The sequence below is a fragment of the Stegostoma tigrinum genome, chromosome 2 (assembly GCF_030684315.1).
Source record: "Stegostoma tigrinum isolate sSteTig4 chromosome 2, sSteTig4.hap1, whole genome shotgun sequence".
Lineage (NCBI taxonomy): Eukaryota > Metazoa > Chordata > Chondrichthyes > Orectolobiformes > Stegostomatidae > Stegostoma > Stegostoma tigrinum.
Window position 1 is genome coordinate 70,482,741 of NC_081355.1, and position 24,997 is coordinate 70,507,737.

Sequence of the window (24,997 nt, forward strand, 5' to 3'; positions counted from 1 at the left end):
GAAGTTCAAAGGAAGGGTCACCGGACCTGAAACGTTAACTCTGTTATCCCTCCACAGATGCTGCCGGACCTGTTGAGCTTTTCCAGCAACTTTGTTTTTGTTCCTGATTTATAGCGTCCGCAGTTCATTTTGGTTTTTAGAAAAGGGAGAGGTGTTTTCTTTCAGGATTGAGAGGCTTTGGAACATTCCTCCTTGCAATCTAATTTAAGCTCTTGAATCTTTGTAAAACAGTGGTAGGTAGATTCTTGATGAGAAGTGGATAAAAATTGATTGCAGCAAGGTAAGGATATGGAGTAATCCGATTGGCCATGCTCTTATTGAATGCTGGAATAAACTCAAGGTTCCAAGTTGCCACAATAATTCATACATTTGTATGTTCAAATGTATCTTAGTCTGTATTTATCCTCTTTAAGAATCATAATTCTATCATGTCATTTTAGAGCTGTTTGAACCATAACAGAAAGCATTGTTGGTGTACATTTTACAACTTGCACACACATGGGTACAATTTATACACAAAACAGTCAGTGCCTTTCTGACCAGAGAAAACATTATCTTAGCTAGGCCTTCCTAAAATATGGGTTGGAACCCTGAGGCAGCTGTGGTAACTTTGGAGCTCCAACCAAGTTAAAACAGTGATGCTCCTGCTCAGACATGCCCCCGTTCTGCCAAAAGTCCTGCTCTGCTCTCTCAGTTCTCACTGTGGTAACAGTTACTAAGCCTGGATGTGAGGCCACAGTGAGGAGACAGTTTGGGAAACACTGAACTAAACACAAGGAGAGTAAATATGATTTTTATTCTCAATAGAAAAATGAATAATTTAGGAATTGGCTGCCTATTTCTCATAATTGTTTTTTCCACTGTGCTTCCTTACTTCATCCTAAACTGGCAATAAATGTTAATAATTTTTATTGTGATATGTGTAATTGTACAGAAGCTTACCACCTTCTTTAGAAGCTACAGCTTTAACTTTCTTTTAATCAAGTTGTTCTTGCACATTACCTCTGATAACTTTTAAATTGCATTCCTTTTCAGATCCTGGGTGTGTGGTTAACACACAGATACAGGAATCAGAAAGATCCACGAGCAAATCCAAGTGCTTTCCTGTAGGAGAAACAGTCAATGCCATACCACTGGAACGCTGCACTACTGAAGCCTCCTATTTTTTTTTTGTTTTGTTGATGAGGCTTTCAATATCTAAAACTCCACCAGCTTGCAAGACGTGTCTTTCACCTGGGATAAGGGTTTTCATTCAGTTTTGCTTTCAGTTGTAATGAAACTTGTAACTAATCTTTGTTAATCTCTAATAGAATTCTCAGTTGAGGAATGCACTGCTGTTTGTTGTTGTCCAGAGTCTAATCCTTGTCACATGCATTTGGTTAGCACAAGAGGTTGTGGCTTCAATACTGTGTGTTGATTCTTAGAAAAGTACCACACTAATGAAATTGAATATTAACACCAAAGGAAATGATGCTCACAGCATTATTTGATATTCAATCCCCTTAAAGTATCACAATGTATAATAGCATAAGTCTAGATTTTCATTTTTCCAATTTCCATATGTGCATAGTTAACTAATAGTAAAGATATTTTGTTTGAACGGAAGGTAATCACAGTTAAATTTGAACAACTTAGATTATACGTAATATAAGTGCATTTTCATTTTGTGCATTAGCTTGGTGGAGCAGTTCCTTTTTGTAACTTCTTCCTATTGCATTTGGGTTTTCAAAAGATGTCTCAAACTTGTTTCTGTCTTTGAAAATTGAGAAGTTTAGTTTTTACACATGGGTCTCCTGATCCACTGTGAGCAATACTAGCTGAAAGAAATGCATTTCTTATGGCTCAACGATCTTCTGACTTCAAAACCATTTACAGGATTTTGTGCATATGTATGTGGAAAGCTTGTTTCCTTGGTAGTTCAGTCAGCAGTGGCCGGTTTATTTCCCTAGCTTATTTGGAAATGCTTATACCTGCCTGTGTGATTTAATGTGAAGTTTTGTTGTAGCACCGCACTGCTCTGATTGCTGATAAATTTAATATACTGTGATTTTTTTCTCTCTATTTGGTGGTAATACTTTAATCAATTACTATTTGTTTAAAGAATGTCTTTGTCTTTGTTTTTAATCAAAACAATGTTTTGCTTCAAGTGCACATAGTAAAAGTGGATCATTCTAAAATAGCTAACATAGAAACAAATCATGTAAATTGTGTTTGCACCACATTTGTTTTTTCTCTACACAATGAGAAATTACCTTTATTTGGATATTTATGATATTGATTTATTGTGAAATTTTGCTCATGACATAACTGTATTGAGAATTGAGTATATTTGACAGCTTGGTATCATAGTATCTTTATGAATGTAGGCCAAACCATTGATTGTTCCTAACACTGGAGAGAGACAGCAGTGATTTAACATATCTTGTCGGGAAAAATGTTAATGTAGAGAATATTATTACTGTATTTATGGAATTTGTAAAATTTGAGACTGGGTAAATTGTGGACTCCAACCATTAAAGTTTCATTTATGTGGGTGGATGAAGTGACTGTTTTCCTTTTTTCATTTTTATCTGCTTAACTGTAGCTTATTTCTATCCTTTGTTTGTTAGAACATTTTCACCAGCCAGCAACACCTACATCACATAAGTAAATTAAAACAATGTTGCACCAAAATAATGAACCACATTATCTCTTTCTTTGCTTTCTGTTTAATGTGGCTAATTCCAAGTTTTAACTATCAGATTAGCCAAGAACTTGAATGGCAAAGCAGGCTGAAGGGGCCTGCTGCTAATTCCTGTGTTTGTATGCAGATGTCTAAATTTAAAGTTTGAATGAGTTGTGGTCTTAGCATTGATGTAGTAGGTTTCGTGGCTTTAGCATAGTGATTCACATTGGTATCTGGATTTAAGGAGTAATTAGCCTGTACTAATATATGTGCCTTTATTGAATCATATTAGTCTATCACTCAATGCCAAAAAACTACTGGAGACTGCCCTAAACACGATATCCCAGCTCGTAAACTCAATGTTTTGCCCAATGAAGTCAAGCATGCCAAATGCTGCTTTCACCATCCTGTTGACCTGTGACTCCACTTTCCTACACCCCTAAATATGCACCTACACCCCTAAATCTCTCTGTTCAGCATCATTCCCTAGGGCCCTACCATTAACGGTAGAAGTCCTGCCCTGATTTGCTTTACCAATGCAATACCTCACATTTATCTAAATTAAACTCCATCTGCAATTCCATAGCTCCTTGGCTCATTTGATCACGATCCCATTGTACTCTGAAATAATTTTCTTCACTGTCCACTACAACACTGACTTTGGTGTCATCTGCAAGCTTAATAATCATGCTTCCTATATTTATATCCAAATTATTTATATACATGATGAAAAGCAGTGGACCCAGCATGAAACACTGTGACACACTGCTGTTACAGGTTTCCAGTCTGAAAACCAATCGTCTCTCCTGTACATTCATGCCAACTTTGTATCCAACTGGCTAGTTCCCCCTGGTAATACCCAGATACAGAAGCTGTTGGTTGGGTGCAAAGCTAAGTTCCACTATTAAGTGGGTAATACAGGACATTGGTGAGGCCACTTTCAAAATGCTGCGTAGAATTCTGGTCACCTTTCTAAATGAAGAATGTTGTTAAACTTGAGAGTGTGCAGAAAATATTTGCGAGAATATTGCTGGGACGAGATGGTTTGAGGTATAGGGAGAGGCTGAATAGGCTGGAGTTTTTTTTTTCCCCCTGGTGCGTTAGAGGCTAAGGAGTGACCTTGTTATAGAGGTTTACAAAATCATGAGCATGGTTAGGGCGAATAGCTTTGGACTTACCTACCCTGTGGAAAAAACTTTGACTAGAGGGCATAGGTTTAAGTTGAGAGGGGGAATATTTAAAAGGGACCTAAGGGGCGGCAACTTCACAGAGGGTATTGTGTGTATGAATTGTCAGAAGTAGTGGTGGAGACTGATACAATTATAACATTTAAAATGCATCTGGATGTGTGTATGGATAGGAAGGATTTAGAAGGATCTGGACCACGTGCCGGCAAATGGGACTAGGTCAGATTGGGATATCTGGTCAGCATGGATAGGTTGGACCGAAGGGTCTGTTCCATGCTGTATGACTCTACCTAGAGTCTGTTCGAGCCTCTTAAAATGGTTTACACATTTTCAAATTATCGTGGTTGAACACATCACCTTGAAACCAACTAAACGTAAAGAGAAAAAACTTGCCCATGCACATGGAATTGACAATGTTTTGTCATTAAACTACTGTCGAACATGCACGTAATCTTTTTGACTACAGGTACATGAGGCTATTCACAAGTCACCTGATGATTAGCATCACAAATTGACAAAAAAATCAGTGAATACTTTATCACCGTTTAACTGAGCATGCTTTAATAGATGTAATTTCCAACAACAGGAAGTACAGAGATTCAGCATCATTGCAACAGAAAGCCAAACTTTCATAGCTGCATTCCTTGCATAAAAGCAAAACATTGCAGAAACTATAAAATCTGTAATAAAATGCTAGTTCCAAGTAAACTAAAAACTCAGCAGGTTTGGCAGCATCTGTGGAAGGAGAAAGAGAGTTAAGATTTTGAACTGAACTTTTTTTAGATATATGACAGGATTTATATTCTCAGTCATAATTTAAGGAGATCCATGTTTGCTTTCCTGTAATTGCGTGTTGGATATTTTACATTCAGCATTGTAAGCTTTTACCCAGAGCACCGTTTGATAAGTCTGCCATCTCTTGGACATCTAAGGGTTTTGCTATTTTTATGGACCAGACAAAACCCCCTTGATATATATATCAAGCCGCCTCCCTAGCTTTTATTTAAACTTAAGTGTAAAGTGCTGTGTTCCAGGTGTAATTCAATTGGTTAAACTGCTCAGCTTTAAGCAAAACATACTTTATTCTTACCCTATAGTTAAAGGAAAGAAAATTTGGTATAACTTTGGCTCTATTGGAAAATGTAATGGAATAATCGATTAAATAACTACTAAACAGCAACTATTCCAATATCCTAACATTCCACGAAAATACCCTTGGCAAGAGCATGTAAGGCAGGACCGAGCTTTTTAGCTGTAGCTGAGACAGATTAATAGCTTCCACAGCCAAGTTCAAACATCAACTCCTGAAAACTAAAGTCCTGGTTTTGTGGGAGCCTGATTCCACCCATTCATACTGCTTCTATTGTTCCAGCATTTTAAACAAGAACTTAGCCTCACAAATGGTTTACTTCATTGGCTTAGAGGAGACATCTCAGTACCTAGGCTCAAAACCTCTCCAAAACAAAACAGGACAAAATGCACATCTTAATGCCATAGTGTTATCACACCTCCCCTCTTTGAGGGGGAAAAAAACCCATCAATATACAAAGATGGCTTAATTTGTGTGAACCTATAGTCCTATACTGTCAGTACAGTACAGTGCCTATACATTATATTGATTCTACACATGCAAACATTAAATGTTTCAATACATTCCTTCTGCCGCCAAACACCTTTGCCCTTCTTTATCAGTTATGACAACACATTGGGAATTATGTTCTCTTGTCCTGCCACGTGTGTGATTGTACAATTTAATGGCTGTAGCAATAAAATCCATCTGAGCAGCCTGGTATTTTTATCTTTAAAATTTTCCAAACCCCTTAATGTGTTATGAATAGTATATACAATTGTCTCAGACACATTGCAGACAATATAAATGTTGAAATTTTCCAATGCCAATGCTAAATTCAAGCTCCCCTCTGTGAATATTCAACTTTTGATGAATATTCAGCTTTCTGCAAAAACACCCTGTGGGTCTTTATCTTTTCACCATATTCTTGTAAGGGTCCAGCACTGACACCCACATCACTTGCATCAGTAGCCACTTTGAAAGGCTTTGCTTGGTTAGGGATAGCTAACACTGAGGCAGTGGTTAACACAGATTCCAGGTTATCAAATGCCTTCTGACGTTCCTCCATTTACTGGCATTTTCTCTGCAGTTCTTCAATAAGTCAGGCAGTGGAGCAAAAATGATGCTGAAATTTGGTACAAACTTTTGATGAAAAACACCAGGAACCATAATACTTCCTTCTCTGTCGCTGGTGTGGAAATCTCCCGGATATTCTTTGTTTTCACATCCCATGGGGCCATCTGTCCATGTACAATAACATGGCCTGGGAGCATGACTTGACCTTTTGTGAATTCACTATTAGCCAGGTTTATCATCAAGCCCACCTTCTGATGTTGACCAAACAATTCTGATGAATGCTCCAAATGTGTGACTAAACATCGCCAGATTGCCTCTGTGTACCAGACAACTGGGTAATCTTGAAATGACTTTATTTGTTAGTCTTTAAAATGTAGCTGGTGCATTTTTTCATACCAAAGGGCATAACTTTAAATTCACAAAGACCATTTAGTGTCACAAAAGCCAAAATTTCCTTCACACTCATGGATAGAGTATTCTTTGAGTGAGTCCAACTTTGAAGTGTAAGTTGCCTGTGCCTCCATCATAATACGATCTTTCAGCAGTGGAATAGAATATGAATCAAATTTTGTAACTACATTGTCTTTGCTGTAATCAACATTTAAGTGTTGGGCACCATTTGTTTTTGGCACCATCACTATCGGTAAGCTGCATTTGCTGTAAATCACGTTGATTATATTGTCTTTGAACGGACTTTTAATCTTTTTTTGAACTTGTGCCAATTGTAGAGGGTGAAGTCTATGAGGATCTTGCTCACTTGGAACAGTATTTCCTATATCTACATCATGCATAATCTCTGTATCTGTTTGGAATAACTGTTGAAGGTAATTTCAGTTTTCCTCTAATTTGTCCCAATTTTTGAGAACTTCCTCATTATCCAATTTAACTTGAAGAATATCAAATACAAATCTATCTGGATTTGGTTCTTCATTTTGAGTTGTAATAAGTACCACATTGTCCACTTGTTTTCCTTCCCTATCAGAATACCATTTGACCGTATTCACATGACACACTTTGTGAGTTTCCCTTCTTTCTAGCGTTCTCATCAAATAATTCACGTCACTCAATTTTTTTTTGATTTGATAAGGCCTACCTCACCTTAAATGTTCGCCTACTACTGGTAGTAATATTAACAAAAGTGATTCAACTTTCCTGCTCCTCTGATGCTGCCTGGCCCTCTGTGCTCCTCCAACTCCACACTGAATGCAAATCAAGTGACAACTTTGTGGAACAACTCCATTCAGTTCACAAGTTTAACCCTTAAATTTTAACCAGTTTGATCCTCCTCTCTATTCTCACGCTGACTTTTCTATCCTGTACTTCTTAAGCTGCTTCAATTAAATTAATTGTGAGTTGGAGAAACAGCACCTCATCTTTTGACTGGGCACTTTTCAGTATTCCAGACTCAATATTGAGTTCAGCAATTTCAGACCATGGTCGCTGTTCCTTTATTTGGACAACAATTGGCAATAATTCTGCATTTATATTTACACCTCTGACAGTTGACGTTTCGGGTCGGCAAAGTTCCACTGCTATCTCTGACTCTAGCCTCAGCAGTTCTTCCTATCTCTGACCTGCATTCAGACTTCTCAATCTAGAGGAGACTACAGCGCAAACAGTGAATATGAATGTGACAGAGCACAAGTAAATCCTTTTCACCTGAACGTTTGGGACCTTGATCAGTGAGAGGGAGAGGTTAAACAGGAAGGTGCTGCATTTTCTTCAGTGAAGATAGTTTTGGTGGTGCCAACATACTGGAGGTGACAGAAATAGTTGGAACCTGTTGAAAATCTGTTGAAGTGGAGGTTTATGAAGTAGAAGGTGGGGACAGATGAGGAGGTTCATCTTGATTGGATGATTCTGCTCTTCATATGTGCAACTCCTTTTATGTTTCTTTGTTTTTCACTTGCCCCATTCCCATCTCTTTTTGACTTGAACCATCAAACTGCTTTTCCGTTATCTTGCCTGTTCTTTATCCCTTTGTTCTTTCTTCCTCTTCCTTTCTTCTTCTGCTTTTCTTAAAAACTGTTACATTTTGAACACTCTCAGTTCTGATAGAGACATTAACCCAAAACATTAAGTCTCTACAAATGCTACAGAGGGATTACTTAGAATTCTCAGCACTGGTCACCTTCTGGTAATAAATCAGATTGAACACCATCAGTTTGAAGGATGAAGAAACCACTTTGATGATTGACTCAGTCGTACGGCTTCTGACTAAAAATGTCTCCTTGTTTAGTATTGCTTAAGTTTAGTGTAAAAAATAAGCAAAAACTGATCTATTCCTATGAGAGGAAAGCCAATTGTCAAGGAAAGCAATAAGAAGATGAGGCAGAAGATGATTTAAAGAAAGATTCTAATGAGTAGACATTCTAGGGCCTTTTCACTTTAGAACAAAATGGCTTTGTTCCTCTGCATACTGAACTATATCTCACCATTAATATTGTCTTGATTGGTTGCTTATTGTTTTTTGGCAATCGAATAAGTTTCCTACAATCTTTTATTCTTGCTCGTTGATGTGAGATTAGCAGCTTTAGGAGGTGTCAAGTGGTGATGGCAACTCTGAATTGTTCAGGATTCAGTGATACTGACAGTGAAGGTGGAGTTTGATCTCCCCATGGAGAACTTGGACATAGCACTTCAACATTTTTCCAAGGCAGGTGTACACCTTAGAAGGGGAAAATGCAGGTTCCAGGCATCCCAAGTGACCTATTTGGGTTACAGAGATGAAAAAACTAGGTTACATCCATTGGAAGAGGAAGTGAGAGCGATCATAGGAACCCCAACTCCCATCTCCGTATCGAAACTTATGTCATTCCTTGGGTTGGTGAATTATCACAAAAAATTCATACATAACCTGGACTCCATCTTGGCACCCTTACACCTGCTGTTGAAAACGGTTCAGCCTTGGAAATGGTCACGTAGCCAAGAAGTAGCCTTTAGGGGAGTGAAAAAACAGCTATCGTCATCTAAGGCGCTGGCCTACTACAATCTGAAGTGAGAGGTAGTGCTGACGTGCGATGCCTGCCCGTATGGTATCAGGGTAGTGTTGGCTCACTGGTAGCCTAATGGAGAGGAACACCTGACAGCATATGCTTCCTTGGCTTTGGCTGAAGCCGAATGCAAATATACCCAGATTGAGAGGGAAGGTTTGGCATTCATGTTTAGTGTGAGGAAGTCCCATTGGTACCTTTACAAACTAGAATTAACCTCTGTAATCTCTGTAATAGAGTACAAGTAGTTTCATGATAATATAGTCTTATTTTTTACAACTTTTATTAGTCAAGACTCTCTGTGAACTTACTGTTTACAGTGCTGTTATGTATTTAAAATTAACTATTTTGTATAAAAATGTACAATCATTGATAAAGTTTCATCCAATGGGAAACTCACACTAATTAAGTAAATCTAGGACAATGAGCTCACGATATCTATCATGAGGACATGACAATGTACATCCTCATATCCTGAACACTGAGTAGGACAGATATTGTAAAATATGTCAACATCTCAGTGAGAAACCATAGAAATAACAGAATTTTGGAGAGGATGGTCTCTTGAATAATTGACATATTAGAAAACTAATCAGGAGTTAGGATGAAGTGATCTCACTAAAATGACTAATACTCATAAAGATATCAATCAGGAATTAGACACACACTGTTAAGCCAATCTGAGATGAACTGTTCATAAGAATGTAAGAACTAGGAGCAGGAGTAGGCTGTTCGGCCCTTCGAGCCTGCTCTGCCATTCAATAAGATCATGGCTGATCTTTTTGTGGACTCAGATCCACTTACCCGCATTCTTACCGTATCCCTTAATTCTTTTATTGTTCAAAAAATATCTACCTTGGCTTTAAAAGCGTTTACTGAAGTAGTGTCAACTACTTCACTGGGCAAGGAATTCTGTAGATTAACAACCGTCTGAGTGAAGAAGTTCCTTCTCAATTCAGTCCTAAATCTGCTCCCTCTAATCTTGAGGCTATGCCCTCTTGTCCTAGCTTCACCTGCCAGTGGGAACATCCTCTTACAAGCAAAGCAATGGTACTTGTTATTGACCTTGAAGAGAACTAACCACTAAAACCAAATGATCTTTGGCACACACTTCCCTATTCCTGATATCAAGTTGAATGTGGTGCTCAGGGGATTTCCATTGGAAAGGGTACAGAGGAGATTTACCAGGATGTTGCCTGGTATGGAGGGAAGGTCTTATGAGAAAAGGCTGAGGGACTGGAAGCTGTTTTCATGAGAGAGAAGGTTAAGAGGTGACGTAATAGAGACATACAAGATGATCAGAGGATTAGATAGGATGGACGGTGAGAGTCTTTTTCCTTGGATGATGATGGCTAGCATGAGGGGACATAGCTTTAAGTTGAGGGTTGATAGACATAGAAAATATGTCAGAGGTAGGTTCTTTACTCAGAGAGTAGTAAGGGCGTGGAATGCACCATCTGCAACAGTAGTAGGCTCGCCAACTTTAAGGGCATTTAAATGGTTGTTGGAAAAACATATGGATAGTAATGGAACAGTGTAGGTTAGATGGGTTTCAGTTTGGTTTCACATGTTGGCGCAACGTCAAGGGCCTGTACTGCGCTGTAATGTTCTATCTTGTCTATTACCTTCATAATTTGATATTTTTCTATAAGATCCCCCCTCAATTGACTAGCAAGCCAATTAGAGTTCAGGGTATGTCTTATCATGTCCATGGGGTGGTGGCTGGTTGGAAAGGTTAATAAGGCTTGGTTTTTAGCCATAGTGTTTAGAAAAAAGACAAAGGAAACTGTTGAATTCACTGATTCCACCACCTGATTAATTATTGATTTTTGTACATGCTGCAATAAATTTAGTAAATTCAGTGAAAACATACTTATAACTGGAATCAGTCTTGTAATTAATGAAGATTGGCAGGACTTTAGATTGGCTCTCGTAACCAAATCTATCATTGAAATTTGGGTGATTTGGTTGTGCAGTGGTAGTGTTCTACTTCGGAGTCCAGATGATCTAAGTTCAAGTCCCAGCTGCATTGGAGATGTTTCACTGCATGTCCAAAGAGTGAGTAAAACAACTTTGTGTAATAATACTTACAAATGTATTTTTGTGTAAAAATTGCGTAATTAGCTTACATCTCACAGTATTATGTTACATGCCAAAATCATGCAGTTGGAGAAGAAATCATCTTATTTAAGTTGAATTCCAGAAAAAGTGTGAAAATAATTTGGTTAAAATAGTATTAGCAAAACAAATCTTGAGGTTGCTGGTTTGAAGAAGCGACTATCCTGTCTGAGTGCAAAGCCAATTTGTGAATTGAAAAGGAAAGAGGTGGAAGAAATCACAAAGAAAACTGGCAGGCACAATGTTCAAAGAGGATTATGTAAAATAGAATGAATAGGTGTGGAAAGGACTTGAGAAAGCTGGACGCTAAACACAGACTCGATGGGCTGAAGTGTCTTTTTCTGTGCTATAGACCTCTATTACTCCGATTGCAGGAGGAAACACTTGTTCTTGACTATAAATTAAAACTTCAGCTAGAAAAAGCAGCAGCAGTTGTTAAAGTTGAATTAGCAAAAGTTTGATCACAGCTGAATTAAAACAAACAAATAAACTTCCTGAATTAATAAGCTAAATGAATGAGGCTTAATAAGCCTTCTTCATCTTTTTTGCATTTATTTAATCGCCCTACAACATCTAAATAGTGAGTAAAGACCAAAGCAGCTAAATAGGACGTTATTCAAAAAGAAATGAGTTACTTATACAGCTGTGGACAGAATTAAACCTGTGTCTTTTGGAGAACCAATTATATTCGGTAAACAATCTAATCAGTGTGTAAACATTCTCTAGTGCAGCTATTGCATAATTAAGTATCACTGGCGAACTCATTTTTAAAAATGGTTAGTGATCAACAGTGTGCGGGTATTTGACATAAAATAATGAGTGAACTTGAAAAGTACATTCTAGCTGTAAAGTTTGAGATATTCAGATCATGAAAAGCACTCAAAATTCAAATTCCTTTCATATTTTTAAATAGTAAATCAATCATAGAACTATATAATAGAAACTCCTACCATCTGTTCACTTAATTATGCAGACATTGCGCAAACACTCACATTGGTATCAAAAGGGTTTATTAAAATGTCATTGCGTACAATCAGAAATACCCATATTGAGAGAACATTATTTACACCTGTTTTGCACGTATCAGTACATATTGGGACAGTGACATGCAATGACTCTACACAATAAGTTTATTATAGTTACAAGTGTTGAACAGAAATAATGCAATGAATAAAGCTTATGGCAGATAGATGACTTCAAGCTTCTATAATTCATTCTTCAGAATGTTTCTGGCAGTCTTCATATTTGCAATCACTAAAAGAAAGAGAAAAAAGTATTATTGCTGTATGGTCAAATTTATTACAGTTTGCTATCTCTATTGGGCTGTGGAGTTCACAAGATGCCTGTTGTGTATGCCATCAACATCATTACATGTCTGAAATCTGTTCATTTGAGCATGATCTCCTAGAATGCAAATTGTTCGATTTTATGAGATGAGAGAGATTGTGGACCATAAAAGTTATTCTAGTAAACTGGAATGTCATGCCAAAGATTCTTAATTCAATCCCTGATTCATGCTGTTTCATTGACTATCAGTGATGTTCAACTGGAGAAAATTTAACATGAACGAAACAGAATCAGAGAGTTGTTACAGCAGAGGAGACCAATTGACTTAATGCTCCTGCACCAGCTCTTTAAATGAACTATTCACTTTGTCCCATTCTCCACCCACTTCATGTAACTTTTGCACTTTAAGTAAATAGTCTGATTCTCACTTGAATGCCCAAAATCATGCTTTCCAACAATGTACACTGAATCTTAGTCATGTGGAATAGCAGTGTACAAGTATTACACATGAAAGAAAATAACTCAGGTTGGATCTTTTCAGCAGCGGGAATGAGAAGAATTAATATTTCAGATATTTATCTTAAAATATAGAAGTCACAGTTCAAATTTGTTGCTTTCTAGACTGTTGGCAGTTGAAATGCAACATCTGATAGCTTCTGGCATAATCTCTTATCTAAAAGATTACTTCTGGCACCAGTTTTTGTCTGGGATGAGGTGGATAGTTCTCCCACCAGTGGGATGTGCTCCATAATGTATAGTTGAGAGAAGAATGAAAATCATTTACTAATTGTGGACCAAAAAGTGAGCTCTACTTTCAAACCCATTTTCAAATCAATGGGAATCTGGTTGATGTCAAATTCAGGCAAATGTTTTAGATTCACCCCCTTTCCCTTCAGCTTTTACAAAGCCAAATCATGGGTTCAGAATTTGATGTAAATTGCTTGGGTGCCCACCACCAAAGCTGGCTTTCTGCAAAACTGAAGCGGAGTGTCATATTTTATCCTTTTCTGTATGTCCTTTTGTACTGCAGATGTGTAAAAACATTTCTGTTCCAAAATGTCACCTCAAAGTCTTCTACAACCATGTTTGTATTGGAGAATGTCACAATCTAAAAAGCATGTGACTAAAACTACTCTTCAAGCCTAATTTTTACTCTTTTTCCCTGTCAATACCCTTCATAGTCTCTCACCTTCTCTGCTTCATTAAAATGGAACCAATTTCTTTAAGCAGCTGAAGTAACGTAACCACATACAGACTAGATTGTTAAAAATGTAACAAAAGCTACTGAATAGCCTTGATTAGGACACTATCCTAATGTTGTCACAAATAAATTGCAAATTTTGAAACATTAAATATCTAAAATTCCAACCTCCTGAATTAATTAAATGTGAATGTAATTTTTGCAGTGGGTTCACAGCCAGTCCAGCTTTGATTAGAATGTATTTGATTTGACAGGGAACACTTGGTTGAGATTTAAAATTTACCACTGAAGATTAGAAGATCAATATTCCTAATGTGTACTCCAGGCTTGGAGTCTTGCCTTCTGGAAGCACATATTAGTAAATCACAAATACATTCTGAACAATTTCATATCCTGTTCTGCCATCTGGCCAGGATTCAATAGGCACTATTAATCCTCTAGTACTTTGAGTAAACCAAAAGCTCTGCCTGTCAGTAGTTTATTCAACTGTGGCAATGTTATGATTGAGATCAATCCTGCTTCACCCTAAATCAGGTTCCTATTTGCAGCGTAAAAAGTAACATCAAGAGCGGGAATCAAAATGATTCCCCCCCACCCCAGCCCACCTCCTCCAAACACACCTATAATCCAGAAGGCCTGTAAGTTGAGGCATTACCATGCCAGTTGAAATGGTTTGGAGAGGCAAGACCAGGGCCAAATTTTAATTCCAGGAGATTGATAGGTCTGATCTTGCTGCTATTGGCAATAATGGAGGCAGAGGTAATGGTCAATATAGCTTGTGGAACGCTAGGCAAACGTGGACATTGGACCACTGGAAAATGATGCTGGAGCAGCAGTACTATTACAAAGAAAAGGCTGAGGAATCGAATGAAGTTCTTTGCGTCAATCTTCAGTGGAAGACATTAGTAATATCCCTAAAATTCAAGAGTTGGGAGCAGAGGTGAGTATGGTGGCCATCACCTCGGGTGGATAAACCACCTGGAACAGATAGACCACACCCCAGAGTTCTGAAGGAGAGCACAAGAGCACGAGAGCTAAAGATTACAGGGAGAAAGTGGGAGAATGGGTTTGAGGAACTTATCAGCTGTGAATGAATGGCGCAGCAAACTCAGTGGGGCGAATAGCCTAACTTCTGCTCCTACGTCTTATGGTCTAAGAAGAGAGAAGTTTGAGGAGAGGGGTCAGTGTGAGTGCAGAGTGGAAAATTTAAATAATAGAGTTTTTTCCCCTTTGACTGAAGGATGGCCGTGTCACAAGAGTAGATACCCATTTTCTTTGCAGTTTTCATTTTACTCTTGTTTTTGACTTCAAATGGTGGCTGTTCATCATTTGTCATTCAAATCTTCTCTCCACACATTTTCATTTTTTTTAAAAAAACTTGTCGTATTGCCATTTTTTGCCCTTGTTCAACTAACATTCTTGGTATTTTAGTCTGTCATCTACACCTTTCACCTCAAAGACTTTCCCTCTTGTCCTTTTCAATACCTCACTCCTTCAGTTGCTCAAACCTGATCGCATTTTTAGTTTCTCCTAGTTGGATGCAAAGTAATTGACCTGATTCGTGAATTCTTGATCCTCCCTCCACATCTGTTGCCTGAGAGTACATTTGCAATAGTATATCCAGCATGTACTGGAGATTGTTTTATCAAACAAAGAATTACAACTGTTCTTACTGTAGTTGAGGCAACTTAAACTTACAGAGGTCAATGTCTTTAGGCTCATAGGCATATTTACGGTTACTGTAATTCCCTTTGATATCTGCCCTCACTGTTAAGGAAGGATCTGTATTGAAAGAAAACAAAAAGGCACTCAATACATACAACTGCACAAACTAAATATCTCAAATACTAAACAAATAAATTATATTCTTCAAAAATGTGGATATTGAAATTCTTACCGACAAACATTATCCTCGGAACATACTGTTGTCCTTCAGGTGACAAGTTGCTGTCATTTGTCTCAAACTATAATGAAGAAAAGTATTTAGTTGCAGCACTAGCAAAAGAGCTACCATTGCATTTAGCAATGCCAATCAGTAAATTCAAATAATGCTAAAAAGATGCATAGTTAAAAATAAACCAGAAGAAGTGAACATGTATATGCTTAACATGAACCTGCTCTTTCACCACTGTGCTGGTGTAAATTGGGAAAAAACAGCACAATTAAGTAGCTCCCCTTGTTTTCTTTCATTTAGAAAATATCCTAACTGAAAATGCCACTCTCACTTGAAAGTCACAAATGTACTATAGTCCAAGATTCCAAAGAGTGTCCTGAAGATTCTGACATGCAGTTACTACTGTTAGAATATTGACTACAATGTATGAACTAGTCAATATTTAGAGAACAAGACCATTCTATTAAAATAATGACTGGTTCTTGACTTTACTTTGTTTGCCTTCACATCTTGCACCATTCCCACAGACATTTGTGAAAAAGTATATTTGGTGCAGTATTACTCTGAATGAGGCAAGGGGAAGTTTGAAATTGCCCAAACATCTTGCACCTTTTCTTATCAGGATGAGAATGAGGTTTTGGTTTCTAAAGGAAATGTCAGCAAGGTTTATCATTAGGACTTCTGATAATTAAGATGATCATTGAATGAGTTGTTGAGCCATGCTCCAACCCCAGTGCTAACTCCCTATCACAGGTTGAATGACAGACATTAGATCTCCTGGTATAATTGGGTGTTATTTGTTTTGCAGGTATCTCTTGATCTCAGTTTATGGGAGCTGAAGATGTCCCACACATGGCATTCTTTAAGCAGACATTAACAATGTGCAAACTGGTTCCATTTTTATTCATCTTGCTACTGTCATATACAAAAATTTCACGCAAGGAACTTGATATTCATCATGTACATCGTGAAACGCTTTCATGCACTTCAACTTTATACCATCAGCCATGCAGGAAACTATCAGTAGAATCTTGTCTTTTGGCTTGTACTTCTCACTAAGCTTTAAGTTTTCTACTCCATAGTTTGGTTATTGGACATCAAAATTCATAGGCAGTTATTGACTTATGACTTAATGGCTGTGTGATTTTGCTGCCTACGAGGCAAAAGTGCCAGAAATAGATAATTTTGGCACTGGAGGGCTTTTGGTAGTCTGAGCAATTTCAGCTTTCTGTCACAACACTAAATTATTTCTTCCATAAAGTAGCTGCATTAAATTGACAATTGGACTGGAATCTTTGTCACATTCTGTTTGATTAGGCCCACTTGAGTCCATGTACACAGTGTATCTCTGATGATATAAGCATTTCAGTGTTTTACAGAGATCCATTGGGCAAGATAAGCCACTGGTGTGGTCCATGTCCTGATGCATTTGTTTTTGGGACAAATTCTCATTCTCACACTGGGTTTTCCATGAACATCAACTTCCCTCCCTGCAGCATTTATTTGATGAGTTATGTCTTTTAACTAAAAGAGTTTTTGTTTCATTCTTCTTGCTGGAGGATCCTTTTCTGTTTTAACTCAACATGCCAGACCATGACAATCCCTGCTTTGTGTCAGCATACATTCCATAACCATGGATTCCTGCACGTGGTTGTTAACAGAGCCCTCAACCACATCGGACTTATTACTTGTGCTTCCACCCTTGCGCCATCCCACCATTCAGTGGGATTGGGTCACCTTTGTCCTCACTTTTCACCCCACCAGCCTCCACATTCAAAGGATCATTCTCTGCCAATTCAGACAACTCCAGGAGAATGCCAACACCAAACACATCTTCCCCTCACACCCCATCTGCATTTCATAGATCATTCCTTCTGGGACATCTTAGCCCATCATTGGCCACCAACATCAGGCTCCCCCTTCCCACAACACCTTCTCATGCAGAAGGTACAACACCCGCCCCTTCACCATCTCCCTGCTTGCCACCCAAGGACCTGAACAGTCTTTCCTGGTGAAGCAGCATATCACTTCTACCTCCTCCAATTTTGTGTATTGTATTTGCTGCCCCCTTTGTGGCCACATTGGGGAAACCAAATGCAGACTGGGTGACTGGCTGGCTTTGTAGAACACCTTTGGTCTGTGTGTAAGAATGGCTTCTAACTTCCTGCAGCCAGTCATTTTTAACACAGCACTTTGCTTGCTAGCCCACACGTCTGTCCTCGGCGTGCTGCGGTGCTCCAGTGAATCACAGCGCAAACTGGAGGAACAGCATCTCATCTTCAGACTAGGCACTTTACAATCTTCTGGATTTAATACTGAGGTTAACACCTTCAAGACATGAAACAACTCCCATTCCTTACCTTTCTTTGAACTTTACCTGTTATATTCTGTTATAATGTCTTCTCTCCCCTGCCCCCAGCCCCAGTGGAACTGTCTGTTCTTTCAAGCCTGCCATTTTTACATTTCAATCACTTAATCTGAACTATCAACATCCTTTCTTCCTAGGACTCCATCTTCCCCCAACTATTGCATAATTGCTGCCTCTCTACATTTCACGTTAGCTCTGGTAAAAGTCATCTAGTCACAAAATGTCAGCTTGCTCTCTCCAGAGATGCTGCCCGACCCACTGTTTTCAGTGCAGATTCCAACATCTGCAGTAATTTGCTCCTATCTTAAAACACTGCAGCTTCTTCACATGACAGCCTCTATCTGCTTGATCCCATATACCGAATTAAGCTTATAAGGGAAGTTAAGTAGGTTTTAACAGAGATGCTGAATGGAGACTGATTACTAAAGCAAGTGTCACATTTCATGGTCTTATGCTGATTATTTTGCAAATACATGACTTTTGACTCCAAGGAACTGGGATTGTCTTATACATCTGTTTAACTCATATGCCATGATCTACAGTAATTCTCTACATCTGAACACTTTCCCACAGAGTTTGTTACACGCAAACCACTTATACACAAATACACCAAGCTAAGAAACATATGTTTGCTCACACTGTACAATATTTTATTTCTCGTACTCAATTGCTATCATCTACTATAACATGGCAAACTGATATCGTTAAGTGAATCATGGGGGAGTGGGAGAATAAGAAACATGTCTTCCTCAGAGATTGTCTTACTAACACCAGCACTTTCTTTAAGTTCCATGTGAACTTAGTATTTTAAGAAAGCTAAAATCTCTGGGGTTAGATAGTAGTTTCCATAGGGTGTGAGGGGGAATTGCAAATCATTAACAAGTCAATTGATGGTCACCAAGGAATTTCTTGTAAATAGCTAATAATACACATTTTAAATGTGTTGGTAAAAATTAAATATCTAATCTTAATTGAAAAATCAGTCATTAGAGAGCTCTTCAGAGTTCAGTAAAATGACAAGTTAGAAAAACAGCAATTAAGCAACTAATTGGGCAGAATTCTACTTGACCAACAATCTTTCTGAAAAGAGACAATGGAGGCCTATTGCATTAATGCCTACTGTACATTGTGCGCAAACTTCTAAGAAGTGTTTGTAAAGGTCAATTTTTAAGTTTTAAAAAAAGCGCTAATTAAGATCAAAGGAGTGAATATTCGGAGACAGGACTTGAGTGGATAAGATAGTATTTGAAAGATAACTAAAAGCACAATGTTGATGACAGAGGAACGGTTATTACGTATATAGACTAAGGCATCTGAGGGCTCATCACTGCAAAGTTGGGGAATCAAAGAAAATAAATGTGGCAGGCTAGATAGTGATAGATGTGAAGTACTGTACAGTGGAGAAAATACTTTATGGTGCTAAAATAGTTCAGGATGAGGTTAAAACAGAATTTCTTGGTGGACTCAGATGCAAAGTATCAAAGAACGACATCAGAATGCTGAGGTCAAAAACAGCCAGAACCTAAAACGCAAGCATTCAATGTCTATTTTTCTCACTTACCACAAGATTAAGCATAACAAAGTCTTCTTTTGCCATTTTCTGAATCTCCTCATTCTGAGCAAATGCCTGCTTCAAGGCTGTTAAGAGTTAGGAAAATATTTGAAAGTTGTGCAATACGACTGATCATTTTTGATTAAGTGATTGTGAATATTCCATACTAAATCTGAGCATTATTGACAGCTAGTTCACTCCAAAGCATGATGAAATACAATGTAGGAAATCAGCATGGTTTTTTTGAAGTGATCACTTACCTTGACTGAATTGGCAATCTTCCAAGTGGTGGATAACCATCAACGGTCGGTTACTGAAATGAAATAAGAATGCCAGATCAGTAAATAAAACATGGAATACCATTGTTAATATTTCATTATTTAAATGCTATGAAAAACACACTTTTAAAGAAAATAAGTTTGGGTGAAGGACTGGAATTCGTATAACGCATGGTCAGTATTGAAGATTGAAGTGGGTTTCTCAAGTTATTTTCCTATTTAACTTCAAATTCTTGACTGTGTTCAGATGCATTCTTATTTCCCATTCAAATGATTTTTGGAAAGCAGCTAGCAGTTTGCAATTACATTGTAGGCCACTGAGTTTATCAGTCAGCATATGGACCAAGAATTGGACTGGAACTTAAACATTTTCACTTACGGTGACTATAGAGAAGAAAGGCTGAATTTATATCTTTAGCAGGATTCTTTGATTAATGGCAAACTACATGGACTGTGAAGATCTGTATGTTAGCATGACTTCCAGGAAAAAAAAAGTTTTTGCTGAAGTTCCACATGAAAGTTTAGTTATACTCAAATGTTGTGCTTTTTGAGGGCAAGCCTTCAAAAATGGATAAGACACTTGTCTGGGGATAAAATATTATGGAATGCTCAATGTTGCTCTGGTACATTACTTTTACATAACTAAGAATTACTTAGAAACTCCATGCAAAGAAAGATTAAATTTGAAAATAATTAAATAAAAGTAACAGATTTGACAATTTTGAAATTACAGAACAAATTGGATGAATATTTAAATGGTCAGAAAAATTTATGACATAACATTGTATGTTGCAAGAACTACATACAGGAAAGAGATGATCTTTAAGCTGCATAAATTAAAATAGCTAAAGATGTACCTGAAAGAGATGGAGGAGACTCAGACTTGATGTTAAATATTATTCAACACAGGAAAATAAGTAAACAAAGCTCAATGGAAAGCTGAATGATTAAAAACTGTAGAATAAGTTTGGAAGGATGACCCTTTAGAACGGAGATGAGGAGGAATTTCTTCAGCTAGTGGGAGATGGATATATGGACCTCATTGTCAGAGTTGTGGAGACCAAGTTATTGAGTGTATTTAGAGCAGAGAGAGATAGGTTCTTGAATGGAAAGGGGATCAATGGTTATGGGGAGAAGGTCAGAGAATGGGGTTGAGTAATGTCAAACTTGATCAAATGTCAAAAAAGTCTCATTGTGCTGAATAGCCCAATTCTACCCCAAGTAATGAGGTAATTGTTAAGCTTTGTGCTTTGGCAAAAATCACATTGCAAGCAGCATGTGAAATTCTGTTCAGTAAGACCTTCAACCACTGGATGAAATGCATAGAAAAGATACATGGTGGATCTATAGAGTTAATACTGATTACGTTAAAACTGGAAAACAATGATTGCTTCTATGCTTACCGCTTTGAACAAAGGAAAGAAAATAATGTCAAGTATTCTATTAATTTGAACAGTCACTTGAGCATAGGGACACAGGTTCAAACAAAATCAATCATGAAATTCTTGTGCACATAAAGAGCAATCGAGATCATCCAAATTAATTATTGGGGCTGATGCCCTGGAGTTGTTTAAGAAAAAAAATCAGTGATACAATTGGGAGGCCTTCAGATTTATCTGAATGGATGAATCACAATGTGCCTTATGGCCTTCCTCCTTGATTATCTGCACTGGACAGGATTGGTACCTGACTAATTGATCAAAGTCTGAAATGGGGTCAACCTCATAAATAATATTGGTAGCACTCAACAGTACTTCAGATATTATGGGTTTGGAAAAGGCTATCAATAAACCATGCTTTACTCCCCAGTGGTTTTCTCCCCAAAACAGCGCATGCTATTTTGTTTCTGTCCTACAAGGCCAAGTTTATAAGAGGGGAAAAATAGATTCCCACCATGGTACTTGAACACAAAAGGAATTATAATATTTTTTGCTCTGCAACCCTCAGGAATGTGTCAGAGCAAGAACAAGCAACATTCCCTTACAGTGTGCATATTTGTAACTGAATGAGCTAAAGGACAGACTGGTGGTGCACAGCAAAGAGAATTCAGATGTAACAATATGGCAACATCCTCGACTGATTGCTGGAGTCCAAAATTTTGCTCAAGATTCATTTGTTATTCAAACACCAGCATGTTCTACATGCTGACAGCATCTAGAAACTATTTGGATGAATGCTTTCTTGTAGAGAATTGCTGCTCATCAGGTTTTGCCTGCCTGTGCTCAAATTAGTTGACTTTGCAAGGGAAAGAGTTCATCTCACTCAAATATCTGTGGTGCTCCAGACACTTCATTAATGATGCAACAGGTATGCTCCAGGGCCAGAGGTGGATTGTCAAACGCAGTAAACATACAGACCATTGGCAGTCTGTATGGTACCACCTATTTTGATAGCAATGATTCAAGACCTCTTTCAGGATTTGATCTGTCATGAGTGACAGCATGAAAGTTTGGCCCTGTAAGAAGGAGGGTGTCAGCCAGGAATAAATACTTATTGTTTAGTATGGCTCCTCAGGAGTAGCAGGAGGGTTCTTTCATTTCTGAAATCAAAGCCATGATGACCTGAGTGCACCGTTTGTACACAGACTCCTAATGGGTTTAGTGTGGCAAGGAGCATAGGCAAACATCGAGTCCATTTGTCTCTGTGCCATTATTAAGGGGTTACCTATTGCACCTAACTTGAACTAGCTTGTGAAATGAGTAGACCAGTAGCTCAGCCCATGAGGCCTTAGATAGGTGTTTTGAATTTTAACAAGCATATGCACCGAAATAAAAATCAGATTGGTAAAGGAAAGGTTTTAGTTAATCAAAAGCAAAAGAATCATAATTAGAAATTTCAAATGTAACAATCCTCACATTCTGATTCCATATTTCGGAAATTCAGTTCTCACTTCAGTAGAAGTTTTTTAAAAAAAACTTGAAGATGCAGATTAAGTTCACCTATTTCTGGGAGCCTTCCCACAGTATACACTCATCCCTTCCTTGAGAAAAATTGACAAATTGCATTCTTTCATGCCCCAACGCCGCAAGAGGACGAGCCAGAGCAAGGGTCTGATATCCAGGTCGATTATAATCCCAGAGATCAGTCCCTGTTCGATGAATGTCCCAAATCGTTATGTTCTTGTTTCAAGTCCGCAGGGAATTAAGGTATGTTGGGTTAGTGAGTGAAAGCCAGCCATGATCTTATTCAGTGACCCAACAAACTTGAAGAGACTAAGGTACTTCTTATATTTTAGGGATTTGGAGCCATTTATATTAGCAGACAAAAAAAACTGACGTTCAGGAGAGATTAAATTTAAGAGATATCAATTCCATTCACTTTAACAAACCAGTACGTAGCATAAACATACACAATCGCCCGGGAGTTCTGTTTTGCGGACTAACGCATATCTATTCATCTCTGTGGCACAGAGATTTCCAACACTTCGAAATAAAAGCAAAGTACACTTTACTATGCTTCACGTTTTACTTGACCTTCCGGTATCTCTCGGAATAAGTTTTGTTTCTGTATTTCCCGTATACCTAAGGCAGGAAACATTGTCTCGTCCCCGCCTTTTTGTCAATGGGGTGTCAGTGAGGCGGGGACGAGACAATGTTTCCTGCCTTAGCAATAATCTCTGCAAACAGTGGGCTGTTGGAATATGTGCGAACTTCTTGAATAGCCCTTTGCTTTCCTCGAAGTATAACTCACGTCTTTTTTTCCCCTCTTAACGTCCTGTCGCCTCGCCTCTTTGCTTTTTTAAGCGCGTTTTCTTCTAACAACCCCTTATGAGTACACTGCTGTTTTCATTCACCCCTCCAAGCTTGCAGTTTCACTTCTCCGCGGGCACTGCAGTTTGACACTTAATCATCAGTCATTTCGAACTTGTCCACATCTACCAGCTAATGTTAATTGTACATACGCGAGTTTCCTATAGGAATATCCAAACATCCGAAAGAGTGAAGGTGTACAGGCGCAGACCGAGACACTAGAGAGCGCTTTCAGTTAGAGGTTACCTCTTTCTTGCTTTGTGTAGTCCTTCCTCGTAGGTCTGAACCCAATTAATTTCGTCGCCCCATCCTAAAATGGAACAAAAATGTGCACAGTTAAGTAAACTGAGCAGGTTGAAAACACACGTGCAAACCCCCAACCCACTAGCCTGCGGCGATTGCTTACCTCTGGATAAACTGGGAGGGCATTTCTTCCCTTCTGCACTCCCGCTTTTTGACGGAGGGCTGACAGCCTTCTGAGATGGACCTCTGGCCAGACAACTTGAGACAGCCGCCAGCAACACTAGCAGGGACAGCGAAACTGCAGCCATTCTTGGTGGGGGATTCCGATTACTGGAAATACAGAATTAACTAAATGTTACCTAGGTACGCACGACCGAGTAATTGCCCAGAGAGAGACAGAGCGCGAGTTTTAGGAACTGTTTCAGATTGCCAAAAGTGATTTCACTTCCTTGGTGAGAATCAAATGTTACATCCTTCACTTACCTGCGCCAGGTAACAACGAATCCGAGCTGAGTGCTGTTAGGACTGAGCTGTGATTCGAGAGGTGTTGTGCTCCCAAATATATACTCGATCATTGCTACCCCATTGGTCACCATCCTGTCCTCGCCCTCCCCGACTTGAGAAAGCAGGAAGAATAGACTTTATTTAGATTATTTATCTTTTCTTCTGTAAGTAAAAATGATCCTTTTTGAACTTGTTGAGCTCAGAATCTTCACAATAAAGTTTCTTAGGTGCAATTTTGCAATATTGAATAGATATAACGAACTATTTAGAAAATGTGCCATCTTTTCAAACTATTGAGTAATTCAAATCAGTATCTGTTGATTTCTCTGAAAGCTGACTGGTCTCTCTACTATTGGCTGAAAATTTTGCAGACAGCATGGTAGTTTTTTTAAATTATATAACAATTGACTACTGTGCTGATTCATAACTTTAGATCTGATTTGTATGTGTTGTGGCAACACCCCAATGTTGCCTCTGCAACATTTGTGGATTCCAATACATTGTATTAATGAAAATCGAATTCATATGACAAATGCAACATAGTGTTTCAAAATGAAATGTTTCTAAAATTAAATATGCTTCTTTTTTCACTTAATAGCTTGTAAAGTCAGCAATAAGCATTCATCAAACACTTCACTCACTTCAAACACTAAGTAGTACATCTTTTTGGTGAAACAGCCATTGTAGTAAATGAGAGCAAGTTCTTGTTTGTGTTGAATTTGGGACTATTGAAGGATTGGGTTTTACACTCTTGTTATCCTGTTTTGCCTGCATGCTTTTATATACTTCAAGTAATTACCCTTTATAATACT

The 24,997-nt window shown here is 38.2% G+C and overlaps 2 protein-coding genes across 2 annotated transcripts in view; one reads left to right on the plus strand and one right to left on the minus strand.

Moving 5' to 3' along the window:
- tspan13a (tetraspanin 13a) overlaps nt 1–2,542 on the plus strand; it is a 34,768-nt gene extending 32,226 nt beyond the window's left edge. The window contains exon 6 of the mRNA XM_048562213.2: nt 1,036–2,542. Within this exon, the coding sequence (XP_048418170.1) occupies nt 1,036–1,110 (75 nt within the window). The 3' untranslated portion in view covers nt 1,111–2,542. The remainder of the gene's footprint in view (nt 1–1,035) is intronic.
- Nucleotides 2,543–12,102: 9,560 nt separating this feature from the next.
- Nucleotides 12,103–24,300, minus strand: LOC125449088 (anterior gradient protein 3-like). The gene is made up of 8 exons (XM_048524707.1): nt 24,165–24,300; nt 23,845–24,011; nt 23,685–23,748; nt 19,672–19,724; nt 19,421–19,497; nt 15,495–15,561; nt 15,296–15,379; nt 12,103–12,363 (listed from the first exon to the last, which is right to left on the minus strand). The coding sequence occupies exons 1-8, from the start codon at nt 24,275–24,277 to the stop codon at nt 12,314–12,316; spliced, it is 675 nt and encodes a 224-aa protein (XP_048380664.1). The 5' UTR covers nt 24,278–24,300; the 3' UTR covers nt 12,103–12,313.
- Between the last annotated feature and the right edge of the window lie 697 nt (nt 24,301–24,997).

Excerpts from the sequence above, each read along its gene's own strand:
- LOC125449088 (XM_048524707.1), bottom strand. The coding sequence starts at position 24,277 with ATGGTGACCAATGGGGTAGCAATGATCGAGTATATATTTGGGAGCACA. Across the intron at positions 15,562-19,420 it reads TTGTTATGCTTAATCTTGTG|TTTGAGACAAATGACAGCAA; the intron begins GTAAGTGAGAAA and ends TCTTCATTATAG. Across the intron at positions 15,380-15,494 it reads TCCGAGGATAATGTTTGTCG|ATCCTTCCTTAACAGTGAGG; the intron begins GTAAGAATTTCA and ends CTTTCAATACAG.